At 37.2% G+C, this 21,657-nt stretch overlaps 2 protein-coding genes across 2 annotated transcripts in view; one reads left to right on the top strand and one right to left on the bottom strand.

Moving 5' to 3' along the window:
* Positions 1 to 21,657, bottom strand: part of g0s2 (G0/G1 switch 2) — a 277,791-nt gene that overhangs the window by 139,868 nt on the left and 116,266 nt on the right. The window lies entirely within an intron of this gene.
* The window catches only part of LOC311049303 (extended synaptotagmin-1-like), a 123,972-nt gene that overhangs the window by 83,323 nt on the left and 18,992 nt on the right, over positions 1 to 21,657 (top strand). Inside the window, exons 43-44 of the mRNA XM_084062850.1 lie at positions 264 to 312; positions 19,858 to 19,947. Coding sequence (XP_083918976.1) covers positions 264 to 312; positions 19,858 to 19,947 — 139 coding nt within the window. The remainder of the gene's footprint in view (positions 1 to 263; positions 313 to 19,857; positions 19,948 to 21,657) is intronic.

The following is a 21,657-nucleotide window of genomic DNA, read 5'->3' on the forward strand; positions in this document are numbered from 1 at the left end:
ACACACACACACACACACACACACACACATACACACACACACACACACACACACACACACACACACACACACACACACACACACACACACACACAGACCCTCTACTAGACGGCTAGCTTCTTGCAGAGCCATGCTGTGAAAGCCCCTGTTGTAAAATACATAAAATAAGGATATGTGTACTGTACTTTTCATCAACAGTCCAACAGCAAACAGTCTAGTAGTCATATGAAGTTAAAAAGATGTTTGTTTGTGTGTGTCTGCAGGTTCAGCATCAGACTGAATGACATCATCACACCTCAGTACACTGACCAGGTCAGTCAACAACTTACTGTCTCATACTTACTACTGTAGTACATTGGTTCTCAAAGTGGGGTCCGGGGACCCCCAGGGGTAGGTTCATGTGATATTTACTACTGTAGTAGGTTCATGTGATACTTACTACTGTAGTAGGTTCATGTGATACTTACTACTGTAGTAGGTTCATGTGATACTTACTACTGTAGTAGGTTCATGTGATACTTACTACTGTAGTAGGTTCATGTGATACTTACTACTGTAGTAGGTTCATGTGATACTTACTTCTGTAGTAGGTTCATGTGAAGACTTGACTATGTAACACTATATAATAATGTGTTTCAGTGTATTATAACACTATATAATGACTGTGTTTCAGTGGTATAATAATAATAATGATAATAATAAGTGGTATATAGTAATGTGTTTCAGTGGTATATAATAATAATAATAATATAATGTGTTTCAGTGGTATATAATATTAATAATAATAATGTGTTTCAGTGGTATATAATATTAATAATAATGTAATGTGTTTCAGTGGTATATAATAATAATAATATAATGTGTTTCAGTGGTATATAATATTAATAATAATGTGTTTCAGTGGTATATAATAATATTAATAATAATGTGTTTCAGTGGTATATAATATTAATAATATAATGTGTTTCAGTGGTATATAATATTAATAATAATGTGTTTCAGTGGTATATAATATTAATAATATAATGTGTTTCAGTGGTATATAATATTAATAATAATGTGTTTCAGTGGTATATAATATTAATAATAATGTAATGTGTTTCAGTTGTATATAATAATAATAATAATATAATGTGTTTCAGTGGTATATAATATTAATAATAATGTGTTTCAGTGGTATATAATATTAATAATATAATGTGTTTCAGTGGTATATAATATTAATAATAATGTGTTTCAGTGGTATATAATAATAATAATACTAATGTGTTTCAGTGGTATATAATAATAATAATAATAATGTGTTTCAGTGGTATATAATAATAATAATATAATGTGTTTCAGTGGTATATAATAATATTAATAATAATGTGTTTCAGTGGTATATAATAATATTAATAATAATGTGTTTCAGTGGTATATAATAATAATAATAATGTTTTTCAGTGGTATATAATAATAATAATATAATGTGTTTCAGTGGTATATAATAATATTAATAATAATGTGTTTCAGTGGTATATAATAATAATAATAATGTGTTTCAGTGGTATATAATAATAATATAATGTGTTTCAGTGGTATATAATAATAATAATATAATGTGTTTCAGTGGTATATAATATTAATAATAATGTGTTTCAGTGGTATATAATATTAATAATAATGTGTTTCAGTGGTATATAATAATAATATAATGTGTTTCAGTGGTATATAATATTAATAATAATGTGTTTCAGTGGTATATAATAATAATAATAATAATAATAATAATGTGTTTCAGTGGTATATAATATTAATAATATAATGTGTTTCAGTGGTATATAATATTAATAATATAATGTGTTTCAGTGGTATATAATAATAATAATAATAATGTGTTTCAGTGGTATATAATAATAATAATAATAATGTGTTTCAGTGGTATATAATATTAATAATATAATGTGTTTCAGTGGTATATAATATTAATAATATAATGTGTTTCAGTGGTATATAATAATAATAATAATGTGCTTCAGTGGTATATAATAATAATAATAATAATGTGTTTCAGTGGTATATAATAATAATAATAATAATAATGTGTTTCAGTGTTATATAATATTAATAATAATGTGTTTCAGTGGTATATAATAATATTAATAATAATGTGTTTCAGTGGTATATAATAGTAATAATAATGTGTTTCAGTGGTATATAATAATAATAATATAATGTGTTTCAGTGGTATATAATATTACAGGGGTAGGTTCATGTGATATTTACTACTGTAGTAGGTTCATGTGATACTTACTACTGTAGTAGGTTCATGTGATACTTACTACTGTAGTAGGTTCATGTGATACTTACTACTGTAGTAGGTTCATGTGATACTTACTACTGTAGTAGGTTCATGTGATACTTACTACTGTAGTAGGTTCATGTGATACTTACTACTGTAGTAGGTTCATGTGATACTTACTTCTGTAGTAGGTTCATGTGAAGACTTGACTATGTAACACTATATAATAATGTGTTTCAGTGTATTATAACACTATATAATGACTGTGTTTCAGTGGTATAATAATAATAATGATAATAATAAGTGGTATATAGTAATGTGTTTCAGTGGTATATAATAATAATAATAATAATATAATGTGTTTCAGTGGTATATAATATTAATAATAATAATGTGTTTCAGTGGTATATAATATTAATAATAATGTAATGTGTTTCAGTGGTATATAATAATAATAATATAATGTGTTTCAGTGGTATATAATATTAATAATAATGTGTTTCAGTGGTATATAATAATATTAATAATAATGTGTTTCAGTGGTATATAATATTAATAATATAATGTGTTTCAGTGGTATATAATATTAATAATAATGTGTTTCAGTGGTATATAATATTAATAATAATGTGTTTCAGTGGTATATAATATTAATAATAATGTAATGTGTTTCAGTTGTATATAATAATAATAATAATATAATGTGTTTCAGTGGTATATAATATTAATAATAATGTGTTTCAGTGGTATATAATATTAATAATATAATGTGTTTCAGTGGTATATAATATTAATAATAATGTGTTTCAGTGGTATATAATAATAATAATATAATGTGTTTCAGTGGTATATAATAATATTAATACTAATGTGTTTCAGTGGTATATAATAATAATAATGTGTTTCAGTGGTATATAATAATAATAATATAATGTGTTTCAGTGGTATATAATAATATTAATACTAATGTGTTTCAGTGGTATATAATAATAATAATAATAATAATAATGTGTTTCAGTGGTATATAATAATAATAATATAATGTGTTTCAGTGGTATATAATAATATTAATACTAATGTGTTTCAGTGGTATATAATAATATTAATACTAATGTGTTTCAGTGGTATATAATAATAATAATAATGTGTTTCAGTGGTATATAATAATATTAATAATAACGTGTTTCAGTGGTATATAATAATAATATAATGTGTTTCAGTGGTATATAATAATAATATAATGTGTTTCAGTGGTATATAATAATATAAATAATAATGTGTTTCAGTGGTATATAATAATAATATAATGTGTTTCAGTGGTATATAATAATGTGTTTCAGTGGTATATAATAATAATATAATGTGTTTCAGTGGTATATAATAATAATAATATAATGTGTTTCAGTGGTATATAATAATATTAATACTAATGTGTTTCAGTGGTATATACTAATAATAATAATGTGTTTCAGTGGTATATAATAATATTAATAATAATGTGTTTCAGTGGTATATAATAATATTAATAATAATGTGTTTCAGTGGTATATAATAATAATAATAATGTTTTTCAGTGGTATATAATAATAATAATATAATGTGTTTCAGTGGTATATAATAATATTAATAATAATGTGTTTCAGTGGTATATAATAATAATAATAATGTGTTTCAGTGGTATATAATAATAATATAATGTGTTTCAGTGGTATATAATAATAATAATATAATGTGTTTCAGTGGTATATAATATTAATAATAATGTATTTCAGTGGTATATAATATTAATAATAATGTGTTTCAGTGGTATATAATAATAATATAATGTGTTTCAGTGGTATATAATATTAATAATAATGTGTTTCAGTGGTATATAATAATAATAATAATAATAATAATAATAATAATGTGTTTCAGTGGTATATAATATTAATAATATAATGTGTTTCAGTGGTATATAATATTAATAATATAATGTGTTTCAGTGGTATATAATAATAATAATAATAATGTGTTTCAGTGGTATATAATAATAATAATAATAATAATGTGTTTCAGTGGTATATAATATTAATAATATAATGTGTTTCAGTGGTATATAATATTAATAATATAATGTGTTTCAGTGGTATATAATAATAATAATAATGTGCTTCAGTGGTATATAATAATAATAATAATAATGTGTTTCAGTGGTATATAATAATAATAATAATAATAATAATAATGTGTTTCAGTGTTATATAATATTAATAATAATGTGTTTCAGTGGTATATAATAATATTAATAACAATGTGTTTCAGTGGTATATAATATTAATAATAATGTGTTTCAGTGGTATATAATAATAATAATATAATGTGTTTCAGTGGTATATAATATTAATAATAATGTGTTTCAGTGGTATATAATAATATTAATATAATGTGTTTCAGTGGTATATAATAATAATAATAATGTGTTTCAGTGGTATATAATAATAATAATATAATGTGTTTCAGTGGTATATAATATTAATAATAATGTGTTTCAGTGGTATATAATAATAATAATATAATGTGTTTCAGTAGTATATAATAATAATTATATAATGTGTTTCAGTGGTATATAATATTAATAATAATGTGTTTCAGTGGTATATAATAATAATAATAATAATAATAATATAATGTGTTTCAGTGGTATATAATAATAATATAATGTGTTTCAGTGGTATATAATATTAATAATAATGTGTTTCAGTGGTATATAATATTAATAATAATGTGTTTCAGTGGTATATAATAATATTAATATAATGTGTTTCAGTGGTATATAATAATATTAATATAATGTGTTTCAGTGGTATATAATAATATTAATATAATGTGTTTCAGTGGTATATAATAATATTAATAATAATGTGTTTCAGTGGTATATAATAATAATAATATAATGTGTTTCAGTGGTATATAATATTAATAATAATGTGTTTCAGTGGTATATAATATTAATAATAATGTGTTTCAGTGGTATATAATAATAATAATAATAATAATAATAATGTGTTTCAGTGGTATATAATAATATTATTATAATGTTATTCAGTGGTATATAATAATAATAATATAATGTGTTTCAGTGGTATATAATATTAATAATAATGTGTTTCAGTGGTATATAATATTAATAATAATGTGTTTCAGTGGTATATAATATTAATAATAATGTGTTTCAGTGGTATATAATAATAATAATAATAATAATAATAATAATAATAATGTGTTTCAGTGGTATATAATAATAATAATAATGTGTTTCAGTGGTATATAATAATAATAATAATAATAATAATGTGTTTCAGTGGTATATAATAATATTAATATAATGTGTTTCAGTGGTATATAATATTAATAATATAATGTGTTTCAGTGGTATATAATAATATTAATATAATGTGTTTCAGTGGTATATAATAATATAATGTGTTTCAGTGGTATATAATAATATTAATATAATGTGTTTCAGTGGTATATAATAATAATAATAATGTGTTTCAGTGGTATATAATAATAATAATAATGTGTTTCAGTGGTATATAATATTAATAATAATGTGTTTCAGTGGTATATAATATTAATAATAATGTGTTTCAGTGGTATATAATATTAATAATAATGTGTTTCAGTGGTATATAATAATAATAATAATGTGTTTCAGTGGTATATAATATTAATAATAATGTGTTTCAGTGGTATATAATAATAATAATATAATGTGTTTCAGTGGTATATAATAATAATAATAATAATAATAATAATGTGTTTCAGTGGTATATAATAATAATAACAATAGAAGTGGTGTACACGGCAGGCAGTTCTAATGGAAAAAACTATGACCCGTGTACGGACTAGTGCCGGTGAACACGGCAGCGATCATCTCCCATAGTTGCTATGGAGCGTGAACACTCGCGACTGCTATTCGTGTACACTGTCTGTGCCAACTACATTTTCTCAATGGGGGGCAGCAGAGAGCCTTAGTCAGTCATTCAATCAATCAATCAATCAATCTATCAATCAATCAATCAATGCCAACAAGTAGAAATGTGCTCTGTGTACACGGCGTGTACACCTCCCACATTATGCTATGGGAAACGCCGTTTCTGATCATGTGACCTCCCGGGACGCTGTTTCTGGGCGGGGTCTCGCCAAATTCGTCCCACGTACCCCCCCCCGCCCCCCCCGATAGACCCTCTTGAGTCTAGGCTAGCCTCAATCAATCTATCAATCAATCAATCAATGCCAACAAGTAGAAATGTGCTCTGTGTACACGGCGTGTACACCTCCCACATTATGCTATGGGAAACGCCGTTTCTGATCATGTGACCTCCCGGGACGCTGTTTCTGGGCGGGGTCTCGCCAAATTCGTCCCACGTACCCCCCCCCCGCCCCCCCCGATAGACCCTCTTGAGTCTAGGCTAGCCTCAATCAATCTATCAATCAATCAATCAATGCCAACAAGTAGAAATGTGCTCTGTGTACACGGCGTGTACACCTCCCACATTATGCTATGGGAAACGCCGTTTCTGATCATGTGACCTCCCGGGACGCTGTTTCTGGGCGGGGTCTCGCCAAATTCGTCCCACGTACCCCCCCCCCGCCCCCCCCGATAGACCCTCTTGAGTCTAGGCTAGCCTCAATCAATCTATCAATCAATCAATCAATGCCAACAAGTAGAAATGTGCTCTGTGTACACGGCGTGTACACCTCCCACATTATGCTATGGGAAACGCCGTTTCTGATCATGTGACCTCCCGGGACGCTGTTTCTGGGCGGGGTCTCGCCAAATTCGTCCCACGTACCCCCCCCCGCCCCCCCCGATAGACCCTCTTGAGTCTAGGCTAGCCTCAATCAATCTATCAATCAATCAATCAATGCCAACAAGTAGAAATGTGCTCTGTGTACACGGCGTGTACACCTCCCACATTATGCTATGGGAAACGTTGTTTCTGATCATGTGACCTCCCGGGACGCTGTTTCTGGGCGGGGTCTCGCCAAATTCGTCCCACGTACCCCCACCCGCCCCCCCCCCGATAGACCCTCTTGAGTCTAGGCTAGCCTCAATCAATCTATCAATCAATCAATCAATCAATGCCAACAAGTAGAAATGTGCTCTGTGTACACGGCGTGTACACCTCCCACATTATGCTATGGGAAACGCCGTTTCTGATCATGTGACCTCCCGGGACGCTGTTTCTGGTCGGGGTCTCGCCAAATTCGTCCCACGTACCCCCCCCCGCCCCCCCCGATAGACCCTCTTGAGTCTAGGCTAGCCTCAATCAATCTATCAATCAATCAATCAATGCCAACAAGTAGAAATGTGCTCTGTGTACACGGCGTGTACACCTCCCACATTATGCTATGGGAAACGCCGTTTCTGATCATGTGACCTCCCGGGACGCTGTTTCTGGGCGGGGTCTCGCCAAATTCGTCCCACGTACCCCCCCCCGCCCCCCCCGATAGACCCTCTTGAGTCTAGGCTAGCCTCAATCAATCTATCAATCAATCAATCAATGCCAACAAGTAGAAATGTGCTCTGTGTACACGGCGTGTACACCTCCCACATTATGCTATGGGAAACGCCGTTTCTGATCATGTGACCTCCCGGGACGCTGTTTCTGGGCGGGGTCTCGCCAAATTCGTCCCGCGTACCCCCCCCCGCCCCCCCCGATAGACCCTCTTGAGTCTAGGCTAGCCTCAATCAATCTATCAATCAATCAATCAATGCCAACAAGTAGAAATGTGCTCTGTGTACACGGCGTGTACACCTCCCACATTATGCTATGGGAAACGTTGTTTCTGATCATGTGACCTCCCGGGACGCTGTTTCTGGGCGGGGTCTCGCCAAATTCGTCCCACGTACCCCCACCCGCCCCCCCCCGATAGACCCTCTTGAGTCTAGGCTAGCCTCAATCAATCTATCAATCAATCAATCAATCAATGCCAACAAGTAGAAATGTGCTCTGTGTACACGGCGTGTACACCTCCCACATTATGCTATGGGAAACGCCGTTTCTGATCATGTGACCTCCCGGGACGCTGTTTCTGGGCGGGGTCTCGCCAAATTCGTCCCACGTACCCCCCCCCCCGCCCCCCCCGATAGACCCTCTTGAGTCTAGGCTAGCCTCAATCAATCTATCAATCAATCAATCAATGCCAACAAGTAGAAATGTGCTCTGTGTACACGGCGTGTACACCTCCCACATTATGCTATGGGAAACGCCGTTTCTGATCATGTGACCTCCCGGGACGCTGTTTCTGGGCGGGGTCTCGCCAAATTCGTCCCACGTACCCCCCCCCGCCCCCCCCGATAGACCCTCTTGAGTCTAGGCTAGCCTCAATCAATCTATCAATCAATCAATCAATGCCAACAAGTAGAAATGTGCTCTGTGTACACGGCGTGTACACCTCCCACATTATGCTATGGGAAACGCCGTTTCTGATCATGTGACCTCCCGGGACGCTGTTTCTGGGCGGGGTCTCGCCAAATTCGTCCCACGTACCCCCCCCCGCCCCCCCCGATAGACCCTCTTGAGTCTAGGCTAGCCTCAATCAATCTATCAATCAATCAATCAATGCCAACAAGTAGAAATGTGCTCTGTGTACACGGCGTGTACACCTCCCACATTATGCTATGGGAAACGCCGTTTCTGATCATGTGACCTCCCGGGACGCTGTTTCTGGGCGGGGTCTCGCCAAATTCGTCCCACGTACCCCCGCCTGCCCCCCCCCGATAGACCCTCTTGAGTCTAGGCTAGCCTCAATCAATCTATCATTCAATCAATCAATGCCAACAAGTAGAAATGTGCTCTGTGTACACGGCGTGTACACCTCCCACATTATGCTATGGGAAACGTTGTTTCTGATCATGTGACCTCCCGGGACGCTGTTTCTGGGCGGGGTCTCGCCAAATTCGTCCCACGTACCGCCCCCCCCCGATAGACCCTCTTGAGTCTAGGCTAGCCTCAATCAATCTATCAATCAATCAATCAATGCCAACAAGTAGAAATGTGCTCTGTGTACACGGCGTGTACACCTCCCACATTATGCTATGGGAAACGCCGTTTCTGATCATGTGACCTCCCGGGACGCTGTTTCTGGGCGGGGTCTCGCCAAATTCGTCCCACGTACCCCCACCCGCCCCCCCCGATAGACCCTCTTGAGTCTAGGCTAGCCTCAATCAATCTATCAATCAATCAATCAATGCCAACAAGTAGAAATGTGCTCTGTGTACACGGCGTGTACACCTCCCACATTATGCTATGGGAAACGCCGTTTCTGATCATGTGACCTCCCGGGACGCTGTTTCTGGGCGGGGTCTCGCCAAATTCGTCCCACGTACCCCCCCCGCCCCCCCCGATAGACCCTCTTGAGTCTAGGCTAGCCTCAATCAATCTATCAATCAATCAATCAATGCCAACAAGTAGAAATGTGCTCTGTGTACACGGCGTGTACACCTCCCACATTATGCTATGGGAAACGCCGTTTCTGATCATGTGACCTCCCGGGACGCTGTTTCTGGGCGGGGTCTCGCCAAATTCGTCCCACGTACCCCCCCCCGCCCCCCCCGATAGACCCTCTTGAGTCTAGGCTAGCCTCAATCAATCTATCAATCAATCAATCAATGCCAACAAGTAGAAATGTGCTCTGTGTACACGGCGTGTACACCTCCCACATTATGCTATGGGAAACGCCGTTTCTGATCATGTGACCTCCCGGGACGCTGTTTCTGGGCGGGGTCTCGCCAAATTCGTCCCACGTACCCCCACCCGCCCCCCCCGATAGACCCTCTTGAGTCTAGGCTAGCCTCAATCAATCTATCAATCAATCAATCAATGCCAACAAGTAGAAATGTGCTCTGTGTACACGGCGTGTACACCTCCCACATTATGCTATGGGAAACGCCGTTTCTGATCATGTGACCTCCCGGGACGCTGTTTCTGGGCGGGGTCTCGCCAAATTCGTCCCACGTACCCCCCCCCCCGCCCCCCCCCGATAGACCCTCTTGAGTCTAGGCTAGCCTCAATCAATCTATCAATCAATCAATCAATGCCAACAAGTAGAAATGTGCTATAACATATACGTATATGTATATGTATATGTACATGTGACACTGATAAAGCTCAAAGGTCAGCAAAAAGACTGCAAAGGTCAACCCTGGTTATGTCGAATGGTGGGTTACATCAATAGTCTACAACTTTTCAATAAGAAGTTATAGATTTTTGAAATAGTTCAAAGTTAAGCTTTTCTCACATTTTTCAAAAATATTTTTTTTTAATTAAAAAACACGTTTTCAGACTCAGAAGAGGACGTTGAATTGAATGGGCTAGGTCTCGATTTTTTCTGACCCTTAGAAAGTGGTTTAAACAAGCAATAACGTTTAGTAAACTTGAAGCTTTTTTCACAAACATATTATTATTTTATTTTGACCCTTCCACCCTCTTATTTATATGATATTGAGTCGAATGGTAGGTTATATCAATAGTCTAGAATTGTTTAATAAGAAGTTATAGATTTTTGAAATAGTTCAAAGTTTAGCTTTTCTCACATTTTTTAAAAATATTTTATTTTTAAATTAAAAAACATCTTTTCAGACTCAAAAAAAGACGTTGAATTGAATGGGATAGGTCTCGATTTTCTAGGACCTTGGGAAATACAAACGGTCACCAAAAAGATTGGACGTTGACTTTTGTATAAAAAAGGGATTTTGTTGAGCACAAAATCTGTAACTAATCACTCCAGATATTTTTTTTAAATCCGAAACTTCTCTCAATCCATATTGAGAGTAAGCCGGATTTTTTGGCACCGGCCCTGATTTTTTCTGACACTGATAAAGCTCAAAGTTCAGCGAAAAGACTGCAAAGGTCAACCCTCGTTACATTTTTAGAAATTGTATTTTTCTTCGAGACTCTGGCGTTAGACTAATGTGATGGCGCTGATTCCAAATATGCAAGTTTATTTTTTCTCGGACAACAGGAAGTGCCTCAAAAGGCCACTTCCTGGTTGGTTTTAGGGTGTTCCAAGCCTGTGATTTCTCCGATATATTTTTTTTCCAAATCTACACGTAAAGTAATGCTAAAATTTGAAATAATCAAACCCTAATATCAAATCATGATTTAATTATCCCTTAATTGGCTATGGTTACGGCTTTGCTATCTCGCTCAATATCTCAAATACGATAAGGACTTAGGGTCCACTTTTTGGATATGTTGTAGAGCTGGCTGAGACGCACATGTGGATGTCTTGTTTGTCCCGTTACGACACATTTCTATTTCTGACTTTGTCCTTTGATATGGTCTTAAGATATAAGACTCTATGTGCCTTCTGAAAATGTAGGAGGTCAACTTAGGAGTGTCGTACCGGGAAAAACAAGACATCCACGCGTGCGCCTTGGCGAGCTGTACAACATATCCGAAAGGTGGATTCTAAAAATGCATCAATTTCGAGATATATCGTTTTATTGCGCGTAATAACTTGACATTTGACCCTAGCCAATTAAGGAGAATGGTAAGGCCGTGTGCGAGGAGAGTTATATGGGCGCGTTCGGGGCGACGCGCTGACCCAGAAACAGGTGTCCAATTTTGTTTTTACTCCTTTCAAACAGTTTTTCACTATTATCTCGCCCCCTAGGCTCTATGAGGCTATAAAAGACAGTACGTTACTGTGGCTCATGCAAAACTATGGCTCGTGAACACACAAGCTATGGCCGGTGTACACAGTGGTTACTCCCTATGGTCTGAGTATCTATAGGGCTGACAAGGGACTAGTAAAGTCTAATAGAGAGTATTAGAGTCTGCTAAAGCCTAGTACACTCTAGTCTAGCCTAGTCCAGCCTGTTCCATGCTAGTATGACCTATACCACCCTCCCCATGTCTGTTCTCCCAACAGGCTAACTTTACTAGTCTCGGGTGCACTGTACTGTACTGTACTGTACTGTACTGTACTGTACTGTACTAGACTCTACTGGTCTCTAATAGGCTGTTTTAAGCTCTAGTAGGCTTTGCTAGGCTTTGCTGGGCTCTATGAGGGTATAAAAGATAGTACTTTACTGTGGCTCATGCAAAACTATGGCTCGTGAACACACAAGCTATGGCCCGTGTACACAGTGGTTACTCCCTATGGTCTGAGTATCTACAGGGCTGACAAGGGACTTGTAAAGTCTAATAGAGAGTATTAGAGTCTGCTAAAGCCTAGTACACTCTAGTCTAGCCTAGTCCAGCCTGTTCCATGCTAGTATGACCTATACCACCCTCCCCATGTCTGTTCTCCCAACAGGCTAACTTTACTAGTCTCGGGTGCACTGTACTGTACTGTACTGTACTGTACTGTACTGTACTGTACTGTACTGTACTGTACTGTACTGTACTGGTCTCTAATAGGCTGTTTTAAGCTCTAGTAGGCTTTGCTGGGCTCTATGAGGCTATAAAAGACAGTACTTTACTGTGGCTCATGCAAAACTATGGCTCGTGAACACACAAGCTATGGCCCGTGTACACAGTGGTTACTCCCTATGGTCTGAGTATCTACAGGGCTGACAAGGGACTTGTAAAGTCTAATAGAGAGTATTAGAGTCTGCTAAAGCCTAGTACACTCTAGTCTAGCCTAGTCCAGCCTGTTCCATGCTAGTATGACCTATACCACCCTCCCCATGTCTGTTCTCCCAACAGGCTAACTTTACTAGTCTCGGGTGCACTGTACTGTACTGTACTGTACTGTACTGTACTGTACTGTACTGTACTGTACTGTTCTGTACTGTACTATACTGGTCTCTAATAGGCTGTTTTAAGCTCTACTAGGCTTTGCTGGGCTCTATGAGGCTATAAAAGACAGTACTTTACTGTGGCTCATGCAAAACTATGGCTCGTGAACACACAAGCTATGGCCCGTGTACACAGTGGTTACTCCCTATGGTCTGAGTATCTACAGGGCTGACAAGGGACTAGTAAAGTCTAATAGAGAGTATTAGAGTCTGCTATAGCCTAGTACACTCTAGTCTAGCCTAGTCCAGCCTGTTCCATGCTAGTATGACCTATACCACCCTCCCCATGTCTGTTCTCCCAACAGGCTGGACTATACTAGTCTTGGGTGCACTGTACAGAACACAGAGAAAAAAACCTAAAACAGTAACTTCCGGGTGGTTTAACCACTTTCCCAAGGTTTTAGAAGGTCAAAATTGCCATCATTCGATCCAGCGTCTTCAAAACGGGGGGGGGGTAATATATATTAGGTCACTTAAAAAATAAAAAAAAATATGCCCACCCCTGGAACAGGTAGTGAAATAAACCTAACTATTATCCCCCAACAGGGATTCAAACACCCCTAACCCTAACCCTAACCCTACAGCATTTTCTAACGCTGGTCTCTCATCAGAAGTTGGAAAAAAACAAAACAATCAAGCCCCCTTTGATGTCTGTGTCACATGTGCACGTGCCTGCAACAGATCAGAGGGTGGCAATTATAAGACACAGGTGTGTTAAAATGATGCAATCAAGGCTTTGACCAGCAGTGCAGACAGAGCTGTTGAAGGGTGAAGATCTTGAAGAGAAGCACAACTTAGAGTACAGTACAGTACAGTACAGTACAGTACAGTACAGTACAGTGCACCCGCGACTACTAAAGTTAGCCTGTTGGGAGAACAGACATAGGGAGGGTGGTATAGGTCATACTAGCATGGAACAGGCTGGACTAGGCTAGACTAGAGTGCACTAGGCTTTAGCAGACTCTAATACCCTCTATTAGACTTTACTAGTCCCTTGTCAGCCCTGTAGATACTCAGACCATAGGGAGTAACCACTGTGTACACGGGCCATAGCTTGTGTGTTCACGAGCCGTAGTTTTGCATGAGCCACAGTAAAGTACTGTCTTTTATAGCCTCATAGAGCCCAGCAAAGCCTACTAGAGCTTAAAACAGCCTATTAGAGACCAGTAGAGTCTAGTACAGTACAGTACAGTACAGTACAGTACAGTACAGTACAGTACAGTACAGTACAGTACAGTGCACCCGAGACTAGTAAAGTTAGCCTGTTGGGAGAACAGACATGGGGAGGGTGGTATAGGTCATACTAGCATGGAACAGGCTGGACTAGGCTAGACTAGAGTGCACTAGGCTTTAGCAGACTCTAATACTCTCTATTAGACTTTACTAGTCCCTTGTCAGCCCTGTAGATACTCAGACCATAGGGAGTAACCACTGTGTACACGGGCCATAGCTTGTGTGTTCACGAGCCATAGTTTTGCATGAGCCACAGTAAAGTATTGTCTTTTATAGCCTCATAGAGCCCAGCAAAGCCTAGCAAAGCCTACTAGAGCTTAAAACAGCCTATTAGTGACCAGTAGAGTCTAGTACAGTACAGTACAGTACAGCAGTACAGTACAGTACAGTGCACCCAAGACTAGTATAGTCCAGCCTGTTGGGAGAACAGACATGGGGAGGGTGGTATAGGTCATACTAGCATGGAACAGGCTGGACTAGGCTAGACTAGAGTGCACTAGGCTTTAGCAGACTCTAATACTCTCTATTAGACTTTACTAGTCCCTTGTCAGCCCTATAGATACTCAGACCATAGTGAGTAACCACTGTGTACACGGGCCATAGCTTGTGTGTTCACGAGCCATAGTTTTGCATGAGCCACAGTAAAGTACTATCTTTTATACCCTCATAGAGCCCAGCAAAGCCTAGCAAAGCCTACTAGAGCTTAAAACAGCCTATTAGAGACCAGTAGAGTCTAGTACAGTACAGTACAGTACAGTACAGTACAGTACAGTAAGCACCCGAGACTAGTAAAGTCCAGCCTGTTGGGAGAACAGACATGGGGAGGGTGGTATAGGTCATACTAGCATGGAACAGGCTGGACTAGGCTAGACTAGAGTGCACTAGGCTTCAGCAGACTCTAATACTCTCTATTAGACTTTACTAGTCCCTTGTCAGCCCTGTAGATACTCAGATCATAGGGAGTAACCACTGTGTACACGGGCCATAGCTTGTGTGTTCACGAGCCATAGTTTTGCATGAGCCACAGTAAAGTACTATCTTGTATACCCTCATAGAGCCCAGCAAAGCCTAGCAAAGCCTACTAGAGCTTAAAACAGCCTATTAGAGACCAGTAGAGTCTAGTACAGTACAGTACAGTACAGTACAGTACAGTGCACCCGAGACTAGTAAAGTCCAGCCTGTTGGGAGAACAGACATGGGGAGGGTGGTATAGGTCATACTAGCATGGAACAGGCTGGAGTAGGCTAGACTAGAGTGCACTAGGCTTTAGCAGACTCTAATACTCTCTATTAGACTTTACTAGTCCCTTGTCAGCCCTAGAGATACTCAGACCATAGGGAGTAACCACTGTGTACACGGGCCATAGCTTGTGTGTTCACGAGCCATAGTTTTGCATGAGCCACAGTAAAGTACTGTCTTTTATACCCTCATAGAGCCCAGCAAAGCCTAGCAAAGCCTACTAGAGCTTAAAACAGCCTATTAGAGACCAGTAGAGTCTAGTACAGTACAGTACAGTACAGTGCACCCGAGACTAGTAAAGTCCAGCCTGTTGGGAGAACAGACATGGGGAGGGTGGTATAGGTCATACTAGCATGGAACAGGCTGGACTAGGCTAGACTAGAGTGCACTAGGCTTTAGCAGACTCTAATACTCTCTATTAGACTTTACTAGTCCCTTGTCAGCCCTGTAGATACTCAGACCATAGGGAGTAACCACTGTGTACACGGGCCATAGCTTGTGTGTTCACGAGCCATAGTTTTGCATGAGCCACAGTAAAGTACTGTCTTTTATAGCCTCATAGAGCCCAGCAAAGCCTACTAGAGCTTAAAACAGCCTATTAGAGACCAGTAGAGTCCAGTACAGTACAGTACAGTACAGTACAGTACAGTACAGTACAGTACAGTACAGTGCACCCGAGACTAGTAAAGTTAGCCTGTTGGGAGAACAGACATGGGGAGGGTGGTATAGGTCATACTAGCATGGAACAGGCTGGACTAGGCTAGACTAGAGTGTACTAGGCTTTAGCAGACTCTAATACTCTCTATTAGACTTTACAAGTCCCTTGTCAGCCCTGTAGATACTCAGACCATAGGGAGTAACCACTGTGTACATGGGCCATAGCTTGTGTGTTCACGAGCCATAGTTTTGCATGAGCCACAGTAAAGTACTATCTTTTATACCCTCATAGAGCCCAGCAAAGCCTAGCAAAGCCTACTAGAGCTTAAAACAGCCTATTAGAGACCAGTAGAGTCTAGTACAGTACAGTACAGTACAGTACAGTACAGTACAGTGCACCCGAGACTAGTAAAGTCCAGCCTGTTGGGAGAACAGACATGGGGAGGGTGGTATAGGTCATACTAGCATGGAACAGGCTGGACTAGGCTAGACTAGAGTGCACTAGGCTTTAGCAGACTCTAATACTCTCTATTAGACTTTACTAGTCCCTTGTCAGCCCTATAGATACTCAGACCATAGGGAGTAACCACTGTGTACACGGGCCATAGCTTGTGTGTTCACGAGCCATAGTTTTGCATGAGCCACAGTAAAGTACTGTCTTTTATACCCTCATAGAGCCCAGCAAAGCCTAGCAAAGCCTACTAGAGCTTAAAACAGCCTATTAGAGACCAGTAGAGTCTAGTACAGTACAGTACAGTACAGTGCACCCAAGACTAGTATAGTCCAGCCTGTTGGGAGAACAGACATGGGGAGGGTGGTATAGGTCATACTAGCATGGAACAGGCTGGACTAGGCTAGACTAGAGTGCACTAGGCTTTAGCAGACTCTAATACTCTCTATTAGACTTTACTAGTCCCTTGTCAGCCCTATAGATACTCAGACCATAGGGAGTAACCACTGTGTACACGGGCCATAGCTTGTGTGTTCACGAGCCATAGTTTTGCATGAGCCACAGTAAAGTACTATCTTTTATACCCTCATAGAGCCCAGCAAAGCCTAGCAAAGCCTACTAGAGCTTAAAACAGCCTATTAGAGACCAGTAGAGTCTAGTACAGTACAGTACAGTACAGTACAGCACAGTACAGTACGGTACAGTACAGTACAGTACAGTACAGTACAGTACAGTACAGTACAGTGCACCCGAGACTAGTAAAGTCCAGCCTGTTGGGAGAACAGACATGGGGAGGGTGGTATAGGTCATACTAGCATGGAACAGGCTGGAGTAGGCTAGACTAGAGTGCACTAGGCTTTAGCAGACTCTAATACTCTCTATTAGACTTTACTAGTCCCTTGTCAGCCCTGTAGATACTCAGACCATAGGGAGTAACCACTGTGTACACGAGCCATAGCTTGTGTTCACGAGCCATAGTTTTGCATGAGCCACAGTAAAGTACTGTCTTTTATAGCCTCATAGAGCCCAGCAAAGCTTAGCAAAGCCTACTAGAGCTTAAAACAGCCTATTAGCGACCAGTAGAGTCTAGTACAGTACAGTACAGTACAGTACAGTACAGTACAGTACAGTACAGTACAGTACAGTACAGTACAGTACAGTACAGTGCACCCAAGACTAGTATAGTCCAGCCTGTTGGGAGAACAGACATGGGGAGGGTGGTGTAGGTCATACTAGCATGGAACAGGCTGGACTAGGCGGGAATTGGCGATAAACAGCGTCCCGGGAGGTCACACGATGGTAAACGCCATTTACCATAGCATAGTATGGGAGGTGTACACAATGTACACAGCCCCTAGTTCTAATAGTAGGCTGTTTCCCATAGTATAGTGTGGGAGGTGTACACTGTTCACTTCTAATAGTTGTGGCTCATAGCCTGGCACCCTGTGGAATTATGCTTGAACTGCAAGATAGGACCCTAAAATGTAAACAAAGGGAAAAACATCCGTGTGGGTAATCCGTAAAACCGATGGTCGAACAAGTGGTGTTCACGCGCAGAGGGGGGCCCACAGGACATGTAGAGTCCGCCCCCTGAATTTTCACGGCCCCACAGGCCGCACAGTGGGGCCTGGAAATTTGGACTGTTCACCGGCCATAGCCGCTATGGATGGTGAACACAAAAACCTATAAGGGTAATAATAATAATAATAATAATAATAATAATAATAATAATAATAATAATAATAATAATAATAATGTGTTTCAGTGGTATATAATAATATTAATAACAATGTGTTTCAGTGGTATATAATATTAATAATAATGTGTTTCAGTAGTATATAATAATATTAATAACAATGTGTTTCAGTGGTATATAATATTAATAATAATGTGTTTCAGTGGTATATAATAATAATAATAATAATAATAATATAATGTGTTTCAGTGGTATATAATATTAATAATAATGTGTTTCAGTGGTATATAATAATAATAATAATAATAATAATGTGTTTCAGTGGTATATAATAATAATAATAATGTGTTTCAGTGGTATATAATAATAATATAATGTGTTTCAGTGGTATATAATAATAATAATAATAATAATGTGTTTCAGTGGTATATAATAATATTAATATAATGTGTTTCAGTGGTATATAATATTAATAATATAATGTGTTTCAGTGGTATATAATAATATTAATATAATTTGTTTCAGTGGTATATAATAATATAATGTGTTTCAGTGGTATATAATAATATTAATATAATGTGTTTCAGTGGTATATAATAATAATAATAATGTGTTTCAGTGGTATATAATATTAATAATAATGTGTTTCAGTGGTATATAATATTAATAATAATGTGTTTCAGTGGTATATAATATTAATAATAATGTGTTTCAGTGGTATATAATATTAATAATAATGTGTTTCAGTGGTATATAATAATAATAATAATGTGTTTCAGTGGTATATAATATTAATAATAATGTGTTTCAGTGGTATATAATAATAATAATATAATGTGTTTCAGTGGTATATAATAATAATAATAATAATAATGTGTTTCAGTGGTATATAATAATAATAATAATAATAATAATAATAATAATAATAATAATAATAATAATAATGTGTTTCAGTGGTATATAATAATATTAATAACAATGTGTTTCAGTGGTATATAATATTAATAATAATGTGTTTCAGTAGTATATAATAATATTAATAACAATGTGTTTCAGTGGTATATAATATTAATAATAATGTGTTTCAGTGGTATATAATAATAATAATAATAATAATAATATAATGTGTTTCAGTGGTATATAATATTAATAATAATGTGTTTCAGTGGTATATAATAATAATAATATAATGTGTTTCAGTGGTATATAATAATAATAATATAATGTGTTTCAGTGGTATATAATATTAATAATAATGTGTTTCAGTGGTATATAATAATAATAATAATAATAATAATGTGTTTCAGTGGTATATAATATTAATAATAATGTGTTTCAGTGGTATATAATATTAATAATAATGTGTTTCAGTGGTATATAATATTAATAATAATGTGTTTCAGTGGTATATAATATTAATAATAATGTGTTTCAGTGGTATATAATAATAATAATAATGTGTTTCAGTGGTATATAATATTAATAATAATGTGTTTCAGTGGTACGTACTGAAGGAGGTGAAGTCGGGTCAGGTTCATGTCATAGTGGAGTGGGTTCCTACATCCTCACAGAACCACAGACTGGACCAGGTCAGTACTTCTCTTTTTGATGTTAGTTTATTATATTTGTTTATTTAAACGGGACAACCATATATTAATGAACAATACACATCCATGTCATGTAAAATACAAAAAAACAGAACAGACAATATGTTTATCAAACTATTCATTTGGTGATTTCTCATGCATACAGGTTGATGCTTTTATTAGCTGCGAAAAATCCACCTTATTAAAAACAAATACATTACGTTGTTTTATCACAGTGTAATAGTTGTGTTCTGTTTAGAAGTACTACTTATAACACAAACAGCAGTTTAAATTAATGTGACTTATTCACACAAAATAAACACTACCATCCTGTAAGGATTTTACACACAGACATTTTCAATGGACTATTTATTTTGTGTTGCAGGATCACATATAGGAAACAAGTGTTTTATTACGCTTTTATGTGAATATCCTGGGTTTAAGTTTTATTGTTTACTCTTGTTTATTCGACCAGAATCAGTCATGTGATCCACAAGGACATGTTATTGTTTATGTAATCTCCAATCCAATCCAATCCACTTTATTGCCAGACCTGAAAGGTATGGCCTACACGAGCCTTTGTCACCATTTTGTCCATACATGGTATGTCTGGTTGTGGTTAAGTTTCTTATTATGCATGAATAAATAGGCACAGACTAGTCGTGACATCACTATTATGTCACAAGTATAAATACGGTTGGTATATAACGTAAGACACAAAGATTTCAGAATTAGTCTTCACACGACCGGAGGGTATGGCTTACATGAGGCTCTGTATCTGTTTCGTCCATACATGGCATGTCCATTTGTCCCAGCCAGAAAAGCCCCCTTCGTCTATACATGGGCATGTTTTGTACCTGTTTTCTCCATACATGGGCAAAAAACCTGGGTCTGGCAGAACCAGGTCTCCTGGTCCTGTTTATATAGCACGTTTCACAACCAGGGTTTACAAAGTGCTGTACAGAAAATCATGCAAAGTACACTGTTACAATATGCTAAAACACAAAAAAAGCACCAGCAAGGACACACAAAGAACAATAAGACATAGACCACAGAAACTCTCAAGCGGGGTTAAAATGCCACGGTATAAAGATGTGTCTTAAGCCGAGATTTAAAAGTCTCAATGATGGGGGCCCTTTTAACGTGGGGGGGGGCGCATTACATAGTGAGGGGGCTATGGCAGCAAAGGCTCGGTCGCCTCTGGTCTTTAAATTGGTCTTTACTGTGACCTCAAGATTTAGCTGGCCGGCAGACCGCAGTGACCTTGGGGGGGGTATAGACCTTTATGAGGTCAGAGAGGTACTGGGGTGCCAAGCCATTCAGGGATTTAAAAACAAACAATAACATTTTAAAATCAATTCTGAAACGAACAGGTAGCCAGTGCAGTGAGGCCAGCACGGGCGTAATGTGCTCACGCCTACTGGTTCCTGTCAGGAGGCGAGCCGCAGAATTTTGGACCAGCTGCAGGCGTGCCAAGGAGGCTTGATTTAGCCCGACATACAGCGCGTTGCAGTAGTCCAGACGTGTGGAAATAAAGGCGTGAATGACGCGTTCAAAATCATTGAACGACAGAACTGGCTTAATTCGGGCAAGCAGTCTCAGATGATAAAAACTGGAGCTGACCACAGCATTTACCTGTTTGTCCAATTTGAGTACATTGTCAAATTTGACTCCAAGGTTGGAGACGACAGGTTTCACATAAGACTGCAGAGG

The sequence above is a fragment of the Gymnoscopelus microlampas genome, assembly GCF_963454915.1.
Source record: "Gymnoscopelus microlampas genome assembly, chromosome: 7".
Lineage (NCBI taxonomy): Eukaryota > Metazoa > Chordata > Actinopteri > Myctophiformes > Myctophidae > Gymnoscopelus > Gymnoscopelus microlampas.